The sequence below is a fragment of the Taudactylus pleione genome, unplaced genomic scaffold (genome assembly GCF_031769625.1).
Source record: "Taudactylus pleione unplaced genomic scaffold, aTauple2 ptg000006l, whole genome shotgun sequence".
NCBI lineage: Eukaryota > Metazoa > Chordata > Amphibia > Anura > Myobatrachidae > Taudactylus > Taudactylus pleione.
This window is the reverse complement of record NW_028284409.1, coordinates 9,391,691-9,408,851: the sequence shown is the minus strand read 5'-3', so window position 1 is coordinate 9,408,851 and position 17,161 is coordinate 9,391,691. Positions and strand designations below refer to the sequence as shown.

At 42.4% G+C, this 17,161-nt stretch overlaps 1 protein-coding gene across 7 annotated transcripts in view; it reads left to right on the top strand.

Annotated features, from left to right (window-relative positions):
* The window catches only part of AHI1 (Abelson helper integration site 1), a 404,344-nt gene that overhangs the window by 210,752 nt on the left and 176,431 nt on the right, over window positions 1–17,161 (top strand). For all 7 annotated transcript variants that reach the window (XM_088452390.1, XM_088452372.1, XM_088452409.1 and 4 more), the window contains one exon: window positions 7,447–7,558. In XM_088452390.1, coding sequence (XP_088308516.1) covers window positions 7,447–7,558 — 112 coding nt within the window. The remainder of the gene's footprint in view (window positions 1–7,446; window positions 7,559–17,161) is intronic.

The following is a 17,161-nucleotide window of genomic DNA, read 5'->3' as shown; positions in this document are numbered from 1 at the left end:
GGGGGTGACAGGGGGAGGGAAGGGTCACCTCAAAAGACTCAAGTAGTGTGTTGTGGATAGGTGAAGGGGGAGTCACAAAGTAGTGTGTCCAGAAAAGAAGAACCTGTGAAAGAGAGGCCTTTGGGGTTGGGTATGCAAGGGACCTAAGAGGATATGGACAGGGGTAGGAGATTTATCTGGGAAAGTAACCAAGGGGTCCAGACTCGATCAAAAGAGGTATCGTTATCGTGAAGTTAATAGGTGATTTGTTTCATGCGTGCGATAAACCATAAACATGATTTAAGAGAAGTATAGGGTATATCCAGACATTTCAAAAATTTAGCATTTGGCCGCAGATAGGATGTGTGAGGCCAGTTTTGTAGTGTTTATCAGATTTGGCAGTGGGGTAGCATAGCAGAGGAAAGCAAGTTTAAGTAACAGATGGACAATATGTTTTTTAAATATATCCACATTTATAGAACCTATTTGCCTTTTGGCAATTCAATGCAAATTATGCAAATAATCACTCAGTTGTTCCTAATTTTCATGCAAACTTGTTTAATTAAACTCCTTTAAAAAATAATAGACTCAAGACAAGAAATCCCTCTTTATTTCATGAGGGCTTTGGTGTATGACCTGTATGGTTATTTGCATAAAAGCTTGCAAGTCAAATCAGATCTAAGTTCTACAGTTTTAAAGGCCATCTTTGTAAAACTTTTTCACAAAATGTACACTTTCAAATACGTTCAAAATTACATTTAAAACATCAGACTACTAGCTTTTGTAAATACTCTATTGCCCAGTCCTGATATATGGAGAAAGAAAGGTCGTAAAAGTGGTGCTTAGAGTCTTTTTTTCTATAAGGAAATATAGATTGTAAGCTCTACTGAAGCAAGGATTGATGCAAATTACTGAAATATTCTTTGTAAAGTAGAATATGTCTGCCAATTAATGTAAATGAGGGACTTAATAATTATAAATGGGTTAATATTGCTGAATTATGATGCTAAAGATGTTCATGATTTTTGAGAAATAGTAATTAATAAGATGGCAGGAGATTGTGTGGCTTTCAGTAGAGTGTATGGCAGTCACTAGGATGCTCTTTTTATTTAAAAAATACATATTGAAAAAGATGAAAAGATAATAACGGTTACTAGTCAACCTAGCAAGCAATTCGCCCCAAAAACTTGAGATTATTTGCAATACCACCAAATATGTGCAAAGGAACCCACTTGGGTTGTGTAGACTTGTTAGAATCATATACCATCATAAGTATTGTAGACATTCTCCCTTATTATAATGTTAATAGACGTCTTGGACCATCCTTCACTATTGAGCGAGATCCCCAGTTCCTGTTCCCAGGCCTCTTTGAAAAGTTCCAAAGAGGGAGACAACAAGGGATATGGAAAGAACTTACCTTTGTTATCTCTGTTCCTACGAAGTCTGTAGGGTCCACAGGGTTGACCTTGGGGTATAGCTGGATCTGGATCCACAGGCACCACGCAGTTAGAATCCGGCGCCCAAAGGAAGCATCCTGAGAGGCGAAGGTGTCAAAGGCATAGAACCTTAGAAAAGTCTTTATGGAAGAACACGTGGCCGCCTTACACAGCTGAACAGCCGAGGCGCCATGGCTAGAAGCCCACGAGGGACCCACAGACCGAGTAGAATGAGCCTTAACAGAGACCGGAACAGGCAAACCCTCCTGTGCATAAGCCTCACAAATAACCAAACGAAGCCAACGGGCCACAGTTTGTTTGCCAGCAGGCCAACCCCTCTTGTGAAAACCAAAGAGGATGAACAAGGAATCAGACTTCCGAATGGAACTAGTCCGGTCCACATAAACTTTGAGAGCACGGACCACATCTAAGGAAGCCTCACCAGCCGAGAGATCAGGTGACTGAAATGCCGGCACAACAATTTCCTGATTAATGTGGAACTTAGAAACTACTTTAGGTAGAAAACCTGGGCATGTGGAAAGCACCGGTGAAAAATCAGAAAAGGACGACGACAGGAGAGCGCCCCAAATTCTGACACCCTTCTGGCCGAAGCAATCGCCAGGAGAAAAACATAACTTAACTGTCAACCATTTGCGTTCCATCGACTCAAGAGGTTTAAATGTAGGACCCTGCAGGGCCCGAAGCACCACCGCCAAATCCCAAGGAGCCACTGGGGGAACAAATGGAGGCTAAATCCTGAGAACACCATGGAGCTATCAGCCTTCCACTGGATGGATTTGGACAGAACATGGAGTGCAAACATTGGAGTGCACCGGGGAGAATTCTCCTCATGGGTGAGTTGGAATAGCTGCTAAGCTGCTAATTATTTTTAAAATGTTGACAGTTAATCATTTGATAACATAATAACTTGAAGATTTAAACCCGGGCAACGCCTAGTACTTCAGCTAGTAGTAGATAAAACAGCTGGAGATGCAAGAGAGGGCGGAGAGAACAGGGGAGCAGATATAAATCTTAATATCTTCAGCACAGAGACGATATTGGAGCCTTAAAGAGCTTATGGGGTCACCAGGGAAGGAAATGTATCTGGAGAAAAGTGGCCAAGGACAGAACTTTGTGGTTAGTAAATAGGTAGTCGGAGAGGTTGAATCATAAGAGGGGACAGAAAAAGAGCAGTCTGAGAAGTAGGAGGACAGCCAGGAGAGGGCAGTGTCAGGCAGATAAAAATGAGTGATAGATTTGCAGGAGAAGGGAGGGTGGTGCAGAGACTGAAAGGCAGCATAGATATCCAGGAGGATCAGCTATTATGAACCCTAAAGGCTACTCTGTGTGAACCCCCTAGTACCCAGGCTAGCAAGGTTTTTGCCACTAGCAACCGCCCGTTGTTCCCGTAGAACTGAGACACGTTCACCGGTACTTAGGCGGCCGCCTGGTCTTAAAACTCTGGGTAGTAGTGATTCACACAAAGGTACAATGGGATTCAGTGGTGAGAGGAACGACTGGAACAAGTACGGGTAGGCTTGAGAGTCGATCGAACAACTTAGTGAGCTTGGAGTACCAGTGATGTGGCTTTGAAAGCCGATGGTGCGGCAGAAGCCGATTTCAGAAGTTGGTATGCACGTGCAGTGGCTTTGGAGCCGATGGTGCGGCTCAGAGACTATAGCAGATGATTGTACTCAATTAATGTGGCTTTGAGAGCCGATGGTGCGGCTTGGAGCCAGTAGCAGAAGAAAGTACACAATTGATGCGGCTTTGAGAGCCGATCGTGTGGCTTGGAGCCGGTAGCAGAAGTTGGTATGCACTCGCAGTGGCTTTGGAGCCGATGGCGCGGCTTGGAGTCGGTAGCAGAAGAAAGTACACAATTGATGCGGCTTTGAGAACCGTTAGTGCGGCCTGAAGCCAGTAGCAAAAGAAAGTACACAATTGATGCGGCTTTGAGAGCCGATTGTGAGGCTTGGAGCAGGAGTAAGCACACAGTTGATGTGGCTTTGAGAGCCGGTACACTAGTTTGTGTACTACAGTAGTTTGTGTACTAATTAGTGTACTGCGGCTTTGAGAGCCGGTACACAAGTTTGTGTACTAATTTTGGGTACTAATTAGTGTACTGCAGCTTTGAAAGCCGGGACACAAGTTTGTATACAAGTTCGTGTACTGCGGCTTTGAGTCCCAGTACACAAGTCTGTGTACTGTGATATGGTTTTGAGAGCTGGTGGCAGCACGGAGGCTGCTGGTGCAGCTGAGAAGCCGGCGGAGTGGTTTGAGAGATGATGGCAGCAGGGAAGCTGCTGGTGCGGCTAGGGAGCCGTAGGAGAGGCTGGAGAGCCGGTGGCAGCACGGCAGCTGCTGGTGCGGCTAGGGAGCCATTTGAAAAAGCTGGTAAACCGGTGGCAGCACGGAAGCTGCTGGGGTGGCTAGGGAGCCGTTGAAGAGGCTGAGAGCCGGGAGCTAGGTATTTCCGCTGGAATAGCAGAATACACTTCCACGAGGTGATACAGAATGCTGACGGTGCGGCTGAGCCGAGAGGACCTACAGGAACGCTATAGTCGGCGACGTGGCAAAAGGCCAGCATGTACAAAAAGGGGAAGGAACCAATCATGCCGTGCTGTGGACAGCATGTGACATCCTGCGGCGTCCAGATCGCCTAGCAACTGACGGAACTGGAACCAGACTGCCAGAAGGCGGTAAATTGCTAGATGGAAGCAAGTCGTGACTGCGACTTGTAACATCAGCAAAGAGTAATATCCCTTAGATTTGGCTGCAGGAATGTCGTTGGTGATTTTTATGAGGCAGTTTCTGTGGCATAGAAAGAAGGAAAGAAAAGAGGTGAGGTGGATGTACAGTAGACGGTCCATGTAAGGAGCTTGGAGATGAAGAGGAGAGAGGAAGTGGCAGTTACAGAGGGTCATGGGTGTTTTTTTTTTTTTTAATTAAGGATGAGAGAGACAATGACATGCTTAAAGACAGAAGTTACAGTGCCTGATGAAAGAGAGAGGTTGAATAGTGAGCAAGATGGGAACGGACAATGGGAAGTGTACGCCCAGGGGGAGGGGACTGGACAAGGACTATGGCTTCAGCTCCAGAGACTGGATTGAGGGAAGACAGGATGGGCTGATCATTTTGGTTATATGAAAGACAGGCATTCCTTTATTTAATTACAGGAATATAAATCCAATTTTAAGTTCTTTCATTTGAGCATCTACAAAGTAATTTTGTACAGCAGTTTAGAAGACCCCTTCATTATTTAAAAGAGAGGTTCCTACCAGTGCGTCGTGATACTTTTGTGTGCAACCATAACAGGCTGAAACAGAGTCGTATGCAATTTGGCCATGTTTGTGCCTTCAAGCTCGGGAATAAATGCAGATCTTCACTTGTATTCAGAACTATCTGCATCCATGCTGCCTCACCGACCCTATACATCACTATCCGCACGCATTTGTGCCAGCCATATTCATAGTGCAAGAGATATGTCTGAAATTAGATGGCTGTTTGCATGCACTCACCTGAATAGCTCACATTTCCGTGATCATGCCCACGGAACACTTATCTTATGTGCAAACAGCCTGTTGATGCCCAGTTACACACCCATTTAACCGCATGTGGAGATGTGACTGAGATGCATATAATTCTGTTGCTTTAAGTTGCATATGCAGGCTCCAGCACATGCACAGCTGCTAAGGGTCGTGAGATCCGTCTGCAAAGCAGAATTGCATGCAGCTCTGTATCAGCCCGAAATAACTCTAACATAAAAATAAAATAAAATGTAGTTCAGATACCATTTCTTTAAACACCGGTTTCATTATTATAATGTTTATTGCAAAATAATAATTGGATAACACAAAAAATACAATAGACATACAATATTATTGCAGCAAGCTTATGAAATCTACAGCATGTTTTACATGGTTTTACCTTTTTTTTTGGTTATGGTTGTCTAACTTTCTTGTTTGTCTCTATTTGCCTTTGTTTTTTTTATTTTTTATTATAAAAGCACCTTCTGTATGTTATCATGTAAAATATACTTTAAAAAGACATGTTTTGAATCCGTATGATGATCTTGATGTGAAAATAAGCCTTGTATTCTTTTATTTAAATTAGGCTGTATTTCCATTCTGTTTTTATTGTGAAAGTATAAGAAAAGAGTTTGCATTTTGTATAGCAGCATGTATGCAAAAACTGTAGTGGAATGTAAATGAACATAAAGTTAGCAGGTGCCCCTCTTTTGCTGTATATGTGGAGTCTGTGACATTTATAAGACCATCCTTAATATTTCATATAGAACTATATTTTGAATGGTTTAAAGAGCACCTGTCTCCCATCCAAAGTGGAGGCAGTCATTTTTTTGGATTGAACCAATATTCATGAAACTGAAACATGAATTTATTGTGTTAATATAGCCCTATTTACTGTTCTTTGGGAATAAGTAATTGCAACAGTGTATCTCCAAAAATGATAAACAATTGGACACACATCTTAGGGTTCTATAACCATTTGCCTGGCATGATCATATGAGGTGCGACTACACCCGGCTGAGCTTTCCTTGACACCGCCACATCTGATGCAACCGTGTCAGAGAAACCTGCCGGTGACTGCTGGGAGCTAATCTTCCAAGTTCCAGCAGCTGCCGGGCTCAGCCCGCTCAGCTGGTCTCTCAGTTGCCGCTGCAACCCTCCCCCAGCCTCCGTCAACTGATCGGGGTACAGAAGGGTGTTCCTTAAAAGTATCGCCCACCAACGACTTCCCTTCTCTTTTCCAGTGACCGACACTGCTGTGGGGCGGCTGCGAGAGGTGATAATTATAGAATCTCCTACCAACTTGGGCTGACAGCACTGCAGCAGCCCTGCCTCCCCCTGTATTCTCCGCCTCCCAGCCAGCAGAGTGTCATGGGCAATCCTTAGGTTTACTCACCCCCTGCTAGTCTAGGTAAAATTATATACAATAACGTTAGCCCTAAAAAACAAATGTGCACATTACAGTAAGTGTTATTATATTAATATTAAACTGACATTTCTTGGAGTCATTAGACAAGTCTATACATTAAAATCTTTAAGTCCAAACGGCATAAATGAAAAAAGAAAATTTGGACATATGTAAACATTTTTTAACACAATTACATGTTTCATATATGCCTTATGTAGGTAATAGATGTCTATTATCATATACTGGTGTTATTTTAGTTCTATTATATAATATAGTAGCTAGTGTGCAATTCGTCCCGTTATGTGTATAGGGAATACATAGGAATGCCACCGGGCACAAGTCCGGCGGTTCAAATTCTTCAGCGGCAGGCCGATATGGCTGAAAATCCTGATTGTCCGTAGGTAAGTATGAACTAACCTAACCCTCCTTAGGGGTGCCTAACCCTAGCCTTCACCCCATTGACTAACCCTAATCCCCCCTCTAAGTGCCTAAACCCAACCCCCCCTTCCCCGCCACCTAAACCCAAGTCCCGTGAGGGGGTGCCTAACCCTAAGTCCCCCCCGGGGGTGCCTAACCCTAATCCTCCCTTCCCCTAGCCTAACCCTAACCCCCCTGCGGCTGTACACAGCGGCGCCCGGCATCACTTCGATCGGAATGCAGGGCGCCGCTCTCCCGGCGTCGGTAAAATGACAGGCGTCTAGAATTAGACGCCTGTCATTTAACCCTCGCCGGGATAATGCAGTCGGGAAGCAGGCTGTCGGGCTTACGTCCGCCGGCTTCCCGATTGCATACCGTGTATAGAGACTTTATCTCGGCCAACTCAGATCTGGTGTAAAATTCACTTTTTTGTGGACTGAAAAATTCTGTTTGCCCTTGATCAGAGAAACATACTTAAAATGTGCCCTTAACACCCCTTTATATTGTTTCAAATGCCTTGTTTAATAAAATAAAATCTTGCAATAGTGCGTATATTCAAATGATCATATTGCTATCTGTTTAGTCACTGTTCAGAGCTTGATACTACAATTGAACTGTAGCATAATTCAATGTATGTAGATAATTATAATTCTTTAATGTCACTCTTCATTATCTTCAGAATGGAACTAATATCTTACAGCCAGCCCCTTCATTGTTGTCACCACACGCTAAGCTCAGGCTTACAGGAGCGCCCAGCCCACAGCTGCAGACAAGTGGTACCAGTCCATTAGGTGAGAAGCATTTCTTTTGTGCTATATATATATATTATAGACAACGCAGGTAAGTGCTTAACAAATATTTGCACTAAATATAAACCAGTACAGGTTGCGTCTCCCATATCCAAATTGCTTTGGACCAGGGGTATTTTGGATATCGGAATATTCCGTATTTTGGAATATTTGCATATCATAATGAGATATCTTGGGAATGGGACCCAAATCTAAGCACAGAATGCATTTATGTTCTATATACACCTTATACATACAGCCTGCAGGTTATTTTATACAATATTTTTAATAATTTTGTGCATAAAAAAAAAGTTTGTGTACATACATGAAATTCATTTGTTTCATATACACCTTATACACACAGCCTGAAGGTTATTTTATACTGTATTTTAATAATTTTGTGCTTTAAACAAAGTTTGTGTACATTGAACCATCAGAAAGCAAAGGTTTCACTTTCTCAGTCATGCTAAAAATATTCCGTATTTTGGAATATTTTGATATGGGAGACAACATGTACAAAGAAAGTTGTTTTGTAGAATGTGCTTTTCCTTGCTCCTATCCAGACCAGCCGACGGATACAGATTAAACTTCCTAAAACAAAAAGAACGAGAGGGCGCACATAGTGCATTATGGGGGAGATTTAATCAAACTTGGAGAGAGATAAAATTGGAGAAAAATAGCACCAACCAATGAGCTCCTAACTGTCACTTTACAGGCTGTGTTTGAAAAATTACAGTTAGGAGCTGATTGGTTGGTGCTATTTCTCTCCAGTTTTATTTCTCTCCAAGCTTTATTGAATCTCCCTCTATGTGCCTGATTCTGAGTTGTGAATAAAGCAAGAAGGCCCCAGAAACTGTTTACCTGGACACACCATGTAGCAATGCAAGGGGATTTGCATGCAGGATAAATACTGGCTGCTGTTGCATGTAGCCCACAAATACTGGGCAGCTTTATTTTTACACTGCAATTTACATTTAATTGTGGACGCACCCCTCCCAAATCTAAATCTCTCTGCATATTTTACAGCTGCCCACGTGCAGTGCAATATTGTGTTACCAAGATGCACAGTTACTTGCTTTCGTGCAGTATTCCCAGTTCAGAATCAGGTCCTTTAGCTATGTGTTAGCAAATTGTAACCATAGATGAATTAAGAATTACTTTGCTTATTAGTAGTCTTTACTTGCCATTTAGTTAAGCCAAATAACCACCTTCACAGAAATTGAGAATTACTTTCCAATAGGAAATTACCGCTAGTACAATTCCATACTTTATTAAAAGCTTCCTGCTCACATGACACATAAAACAAATCACTTATCTGATGGAAGATAAGGTCGCAAGACCGGAGCTTCCTCACATAAAACAACAATCCAATGTACAGGTACTCTCCACAGAGCACTAGATGTGAGGCCTCCCAACGTGTTTTGTCACAATGACTTAATCAGTGGTGTGGCCTCCCACCTCTGATGCCTATATTTATACATCCTTCATTTAGGAAACACCTGTGTACTCGCCAATAAAAAACATTGATTATGCAACAATGTTCCAATGTGATATATACAGCATGATAAAAAGTCGGTATATAAGCGAGAACAGCTGTTGAAGGGGATGGTTAGGCACTAGGGAGAGAGTTCTGGTTAGGCACCAGGATGGAGGGTTAGGGTTAGACACTGGAGGGGTAAGATTAGGGTTGAAAAAACAAAAAAAGGTGTCACCCTTTATTGCGCCAACAATTAGCATGTCAACCTTTTAAACCTTTTGTCCCTGTCGACCTATTGCCTCTCGACCTTCTGGTGTTTTTCTTTGTAAATACAGTCTATAAATCCACACCTGGGCTCAGTGGCTTCAGCTTCCTTCTTCAACCAAACCTTTGATCTACTTAAGCTGCCAATAGCTGTTGGTGATCATTGAAGTAACTTGTGCATATCTATCATGTGGCCAAAATAGATTAAACCACCTAGATTTTATCAACTAATATAATAAGAGTCAGAGAGTCTGCTATAATAGTTTGGATCACAAAAAAAAAATTGTATTGGCTTGTGAAATTAATTTCTTATATACTGTTGGGTTGCTATACTTTCCCTTTAAATCAGAGACTCATAAGAATTACACAGGTTCTGTGGCTAATTAATTAAAACCAGGTGAAATGCAGACTTGAAGTCATATATCCCCAGAACCTGTATAATTCATATGTGTCACTGATTAAAGGGATAGTATAGCAACCCTATTCTAATTCTATAAATTCAAAATACCTATTAACAAGTTTAAGATCATAAATATGTAAGATTTTTTTAGCCAAATGTTTGATAATGACAGACTTTTTCCATATGTACAAATTCCCCATATAGAAGTCTATTGAAGAGCACAATAAACAATTTTGGGCATGTTCACACAGAACTTAGATAATCATGTCTGCTAACATTTGCTGTTCACATGTTCAGTGCGATCAGTGCAGGGTATGTTACAATATACCCCTACCTGCAAAAAATCCCCTTTTATACAAATCAACACAAATTAGGCAGCACCCTCAAGATCTGGTTTAACCATGCCCTGTTCCGTCCATGCTACATCCATTTCTTATGGAGCCACACAACTTTCCACAAGAGGCCACACCAGGATCACAGATTACAGTAGGTGCAAGTTCTCTTTAAAACTACAAAAAGCACTTGTGTTTGTTTTGCAATAAAATGCGTAAGCAATGTAGTTATAGAAACAATGTTGTAGAACACTTGAGACATATGAGAATATGGTATTTTTTGCTTGTCTGTTGCGGAAGTAATTCAGATAATGTTTGTTTATTCTTACATTTTATTGGAGCCTAGGCGACAGTTCCTAGTTACTGAGTTGCTTGTGATAGAGCTGAATTACTGTATAATAGAATGTTGTGCTGTTTCAGATCAAACTCTTACCAGCAAACTTTGAGCAAGCTACTTCACGTGCCTTTTATTTTTCCGACTGTAATATATACCACTTGTAGTTAACCAGAATGAGTATCTTGTTTTCATAAAAAACAACGGAATCCATGTTATTTTATCACTTGTTTTGTTAACTTTGGCATTACAATCTTAGGAAATTAGTTTTAAATCCATGTTATGGGGTCAATTCAATTACAGATGTAAAGTGAAGCGACTAAGATGCACCAGGAGAGTGCACTGATTAATTTCATATGCTGCACTTGTATATCTGTGTGCGACTGAGTCTATAAAAACAAAGCACAATGGAAGGTGCAAGTTTGCGAAAGCGAGTTTGTTTCATGAAACTCGCAGACATCACATGAATGCGCGCAACCGATTCAATTAGAAATGCCAGTTCGCTGTACTTGCAGCGAAGTTGTGCAACTTTTCTACAAAAGGCGGCCTGGGAGAAGTCCATGAAAATGTGGGGAAGCCAACCTAGACCCTAAAGAAGTGGCAACTGAGATAGCAGAACCATATAGAAGGCTATTAGTGACCATAAGTGGAGGCTTTTGAAAGTTGTCAAATGCACGTTTTCATAAATTTTGAAGAATGATGGCAAGCAAGTGTTTTTCAGCAAATTAAAGTCTTTCCAGCATTTTGGAGTACAGAATAATGTAAAAGTGATTTCTCTGTGTTTATACAAGTTTGTAAAAAGTTGGAATAGATACTCTCATCTGTAAGTTCAATAACCCCTTTCACAATAATACAACACTTCCACATAATTTACACCTCCACATACCTGTTCCACATCATTTACACCTCCACACACCTGTCCCACATCAATTACACCTCCACATACCTGTCTCACATCATTTACACCTCCACATACCTGTCCTACATCATTTACACCTCCACATACCTGTCCTACATCATTTACACCTCCACATACCTGCCCCACATCATTTACACCTCCACATACCTATCCCACATCACTTACACCTCCATATACCTGTTCCACATCATTTACACCACCACATACCTGTCCCACATTATTTACACCACCACATACCTGTTCCACATCATTTACACCTCCACATACCTGTCCCACATCATTTACACCTCCACATACCTGCCCAACGTCATTTACACCTCCACATACATGTCCCACGTCATTTACACCTCCACATACATGTCCCACGTCATTTACACCTCAATATACCTGTCCCACATCATTTAACCCATTATTAATCTTTTTAGATAAATTTATCTGAAAACTGTTTTTATTGGCCAATTTATGCTATTTAAACCTCTCCAAGTGTATGATTATTCAATGGGATGGGTGTACCAGAGGTTCTGCACTGTCTTTTGACATTTTTCAAATGCTCAGTGGGGATGCGCACAGAAAAATGTGAATTTCATTAGATAAATCAATGCGGGTTTGGAATCTAATTGCAAATTTAATTTGCAGTACAAGTATGCCATGAGAACGACTTGCAGGACCTAATTGAATTGACCCCTATCTGTTGATTGATTTAATTGATACAGATCTTACCCACTTAACTGGCTAATATATTTTTTTAAAAATGTCCCTAAAATTGTTGATTTAAAAAAATATATATATATATTATTATAAAAATTTTAATCTGATTCAGTATAATTGTATTAACAAATATTCAGATTTGTTAATAAAGCTAAACCAGCTAGGAGTTAAATAGGTCTTATTAACATAATTTTAAAAAATCAACAGTTTTGGAAAAAATATTTTATAAAGTTAAAAAAGGCCTTTACAGTTCCTAAGGATTGCTCATGACTCACTGCTGGCTGAGAGGTAGAGAGAGAGTAGGGGGAGGCGAGGCTGCTGCAGTGCAGACAGCCCGGGCTGGTGGGCAGTCCTATTAGGATCGCCTCTCACAACTGTCCCCCAGGAGTTCCTGTTGCCGGAGGAGAGAAGGGAAGCTGCATCTTCCCTAATCACCAGGACCCAGGCTGCAGGAAGACTGGTGGGCAATTCTTTTAGGATATGTGTAAGGTAAAGCCCAGCTTGGTATGGTCACATCTGTTGTGACCACACCAGGCAACTGGTTAAAAAGACCAGGACACTTTGCAGTAAAGGGTAAGCCTTTTTCTGCAGAGAGCATTGACCCTATGCCTTATTGCCCCTGGCCAGTATCACCAGACAGCTTGAGTATTACTCAGCTGCTGCAGCAATATCTCGTTATTAAATTGCCGGCTATAATTGATTTGAAAATCAGCCTTTTTGTCACAGATTGATAAATAGGTACACTGGATAATTTTAGTGAAGTAGATTGTCATAAATCATAGGATTAATACTATATATTAATATACCATAAATCATCACTGCTAAATGTCATTGTCCAGATTGAAGAAGCATCAATTGCAGAAAAGGCCGTCATCAATATGTTTTACAGCAGTACATGTTCTACATATGAAGCAGATCATTTAAGTTCAATTTTAATAATGGAATTTCCTAATGAAGTTCTAGAAAGGATGAGCTAAATACTAAGGATGAGCAAGAATAAGCTTGTGCTCAAATAACATTGGCAAAACTCAAAGAATAATTACATTTATCACTGTAATTACTTCAAATGATACTGTAAGGGGAATTTCCAATCATGATTATATAGATATCTAGCTTTGAGCCTGTGCCCATTCTGCTACTACATGAGAGATTACAAGTTACCAACACTTCTTCCTCAGGCAAATTCTATATCACTCCCTCAGTACATTGTACCATATTATGACATCTACTTCAAGAAAATGGAGGTAAGCTAATTAATTAATGGTCTGTTTTTTAATGGCACATTAAACTCAGGCATTTCTTCTTTTGAAAGCAACACTCTAGACCAGGGGCTCTCAACCTTTTTAAACCAAAGAACCCCCCAAAATATCTAAGGCCCACCTGTTATACTTCAAGTTATTGCCTACATGTACAGTACTAAATGATGCTACTGTAGGCATAGCTGCCATCAGAAATTGTGGGGCCCAGGACTGACAAAATAGGCAGGGGAGGGGCAGAGGTGTGCATAATGTGGGTGGAGCTACAGCGGAGAGTGTGGCATCAATTGGTGCATAATCCAGTTTATAAAAAAAGAATTGTCACCTGTTGGTGCAAAAATGTTACGAAGAAGCTTCCCCGGTCTTGATCACTATTCTCTGCACATTGCCATTTTATCAGGAGTCTTTGCAGTGGGATGAGGTGTGGGGCAATAACAAACTGCAATTGGCTATACTGCCATCATAATACAGACAGGATGCGGTCATAATCCCACCCACTGGGATTCCGGTGTTCAGAATGCCAATGCCGGAATCCCGACACTTATCAGAATACTGGCGCTGGGATCCCGAACGTTAATTAGCAGGGTTAGGGGGAGGTTAGGTTTAGGCTGTGGGGACTGAGGGGTAGGGTTACGGGTTAGGTTGGGCTTATTTATCTGGAGATGTCGGGATTGTAACCTGGCCTGGATGCCGGCGTCGGGATTTTGACTGCTGGGATCTCAAGTGCCATCATCCTATACTCATCCCATACAGAACCCCCTCTCGCTTCTATACCGCCGGAGGAAACCTGCTGTCATGGAAATTACTGTGAGGGCTCTGCTGTTGGGTGACTTACCTTGAAACCACTGCTGGGATTCCCTTAAGCTGTCACTGTTGGATCTGGGCTCTGGCTGCCTCTCCTTTGATCTCCTGCTTTTGCACTTATACATTCTGGTAGCTGTCTGGTACATCCTCCTCGGTAACCAATGGTATGTGACTGACTCTGAGGATCCATCAGTAAGGGGAAGCCCCTGACAGGGATTCTTCCACTCACATTGTTACCTTTGAGACCTGCCGATTCTCCTGTGACTCGGCTGTATGTGGAAGAGTTGGGAAATCTGGACGTTCTGCTCCTGCTCTTGGCTAAATGTTGCTCTGCAGGGTTTGCGCAAGCAGATGATTGGGACTGGAGAGAGAGTGAGCAGCTACCTCCTTTCTGGGGTCTTATTCCTATCCAGTGGCGTCACTAGGGAGGTGCGGGGGGTGCGGACCGCACTGGGTGACACCTTCCGAGGGGGTGACACCATAATAGAAGAGCTGCTCTGCTATTTAGGTGTCACCCCCTTGGATGGTGTCACTGAGCAGCACTGATTGGGAGAGGCAGGGCTTTAAGCAACTGTGAGACAGAGACGGACAGATTACATAGTTACTGGCTACCCGTGACATCAGAGCGAAAGCTTCTTCTCATTGGCTCCCTGTAGCTCAGTGACCCTCCCTCCATCTCACATCACTGCCCTTGCCCCTCCACCAGCCAGCGTAGACGTCACTTGCGGAGCCGGCAGTGCGCAGCATGTTTATGTCTCATTCCCTCCCGCGCAAGATTAGAACAGGTCAGTGGTGAAATGGCACCGTCTGTCCCGCAGTGACGAGAGAGCAGGGCTCAGTACGCGATCTGTGCAATCAGGATCTTGCTGTCCATCTCTACACCTATGTGAAGAGAGAAGGAAAGGGACCCCGGACACCAGGCTTTGTGCAACCCCAACCAGTGGGTTCGCTACCCCACAGTCCTCCAGGTACCAGTCCAGGGGTCTCCATACAGTGGCTGTATAAGTGCGGTGGGGCTATGTGTTGTGGGCACACAAGGGGGGAGATGTGTGAGTCATTAATTATTCCTGTCACAGTGACAATGATGCCACCTCCCGGGTATGTGCCATTAATGGAGCACCAGTGGATGTATCCACTTAGCACATACAGCTATATGTCCTGTAATGGTGCCCGGCGGTATACACCTCCTAGAAGCGCAGGGACTATTGTATGAGGGCAGACACTGAGGCTGTACACACATATCGCTATGAGTTGTCAGCCCTGGAGCAGGGCCACGTTGTCAGTGCTGAGTGACACTGTGATTGCTGTCCAGTCAGCATAATACACCAGGGAGCGTGGCCTCGTATACACAAGACCACGCCCACTTTTGCAAGTTCATACTTGAGGCACGTAAAAATTTCACAATGCCGCACTGGGTGACACCAACCCCAGTGACGCCACTGTTCCTATCTGACCCTTTTGTTAGCTATTAGTGTCAGGAGAGACAGCGAAGACAGCATTTCGAAGTTGGTGCCATATGCGAACCAGCCAGAGCTCATTGACTGGCAGCCAATCAGAAGCCACTGCAGCAGTCACTTCTGATTGGCTTCCAATCCGTGAGCTTCGATTGGCTCGCAGCCAGCTTTAAATTCGAAATGCAGCTGGCGCTGTCTTTATATGGCTGCTTACCCGGTGCCCCAGTTGTAACCAGCTGGCGACCCAGCACCAATTCACACCACTGCCACTCGGGCCCCCCTCTTTTTCCGGAACTGGGACACTAGTACCGGCATTCCCCCCCTGATGGCGGCCCTGACCGTAACTATACACTTAAAGCTGCTCTAGCATCATACATAAGATTTTACTTTGGTTCCCTATCCACCTCTAGTGATAGCCTTAAGGACTGTTTAATGGAACCGTTTTTCCCAGGGCTCAACTTCCGTCTCTGCGGAACTTGTGAGCAGGAGGACCAATCACAAGCTGCAATCTATTTATTGTGCCTTGTGATGATTCATAAACTTTAACAGTGTCCTTGGGAACCAAAACATTTAACATTAGCCCTCCAGCTGTGTTTTACTAGATGTGGTTGGCACACAGCTGGGAAACTGTATACCTGTAGATGGGGAGTTTGGGAAAATCTGTTGGTGGATGCTTGGTGGCTTAAAATGTTGCATTATGTTCAGGGCTTTCCAGTGATATTTCATATATTTGTAGAAATAAATGTAATATTTTCTTGTACCTAGTGAAGTGCTTTGAGAGACACCCCTCTGCAAGGAAAGCTGCTGGGGGCATACTCCCCGGCGCTATTTTGTTGTGAAAGACAACACCACTGAAGTAGAAGTCCCCACCTGGAGGTAGAAGAAAGGTTGATGGAATTGTAAACAAAATACTTTTAGAATTCTTTTTTTATCTGATACATTCTTTTTTTTATCTGATACATTTTATATTAATCTTCAACTGACCTTAATGATTAAGTCATTAATAGTATACCTTATTTAACGTTCTTTAAATCATTACAGCCAACTCTACATTATCTTGTGAGTTATAGAGTTTTCTATAACCAAGTTAATCATCATCAATTATCTACAAAATTTCTCAACAAACCACAAGATGGAGCTACTCCAAAAGTTCTCAGACCTGCTGCTAATACTTTATGTATTGTTTCACAAATCTAAGTTTTGCCAATTTGTTTTAGTGCTATCATAACCAATTACATTTTGTTTCAAGTTTGTTTGTTTTTTTTAAATCCGCTTTCAGAATAATCACAACTTGGTCAATTAGTTAGTTCTTTTGTAATGTGGCATTATGAGGTAAAACATACAGTACAGTATGTGAAATTGAAGAAATCTAATTCTAAAGCAGACAGTCAGAACCTATTAAAATAGTTTTCAGCTCATCAGTGTCACTGGATCTGTTACGAAACACCTTGTTTTGCACCCATGCGCCACCCTAGATGGTCTGTCCTGCGCACATCATGTTGCATGTCTAGGTGCTAGTACTGAGTCGTCCGCAATGCCGATGTTGGCGTAAATTGGTGATTTTATGCGACTGGGCATGTGTCGCATGGGTCGCATGGTATTTGTATGTAGAGTCGCAGGACCAATTGAGCCACATTGACTGACTCTGGAATGTATTG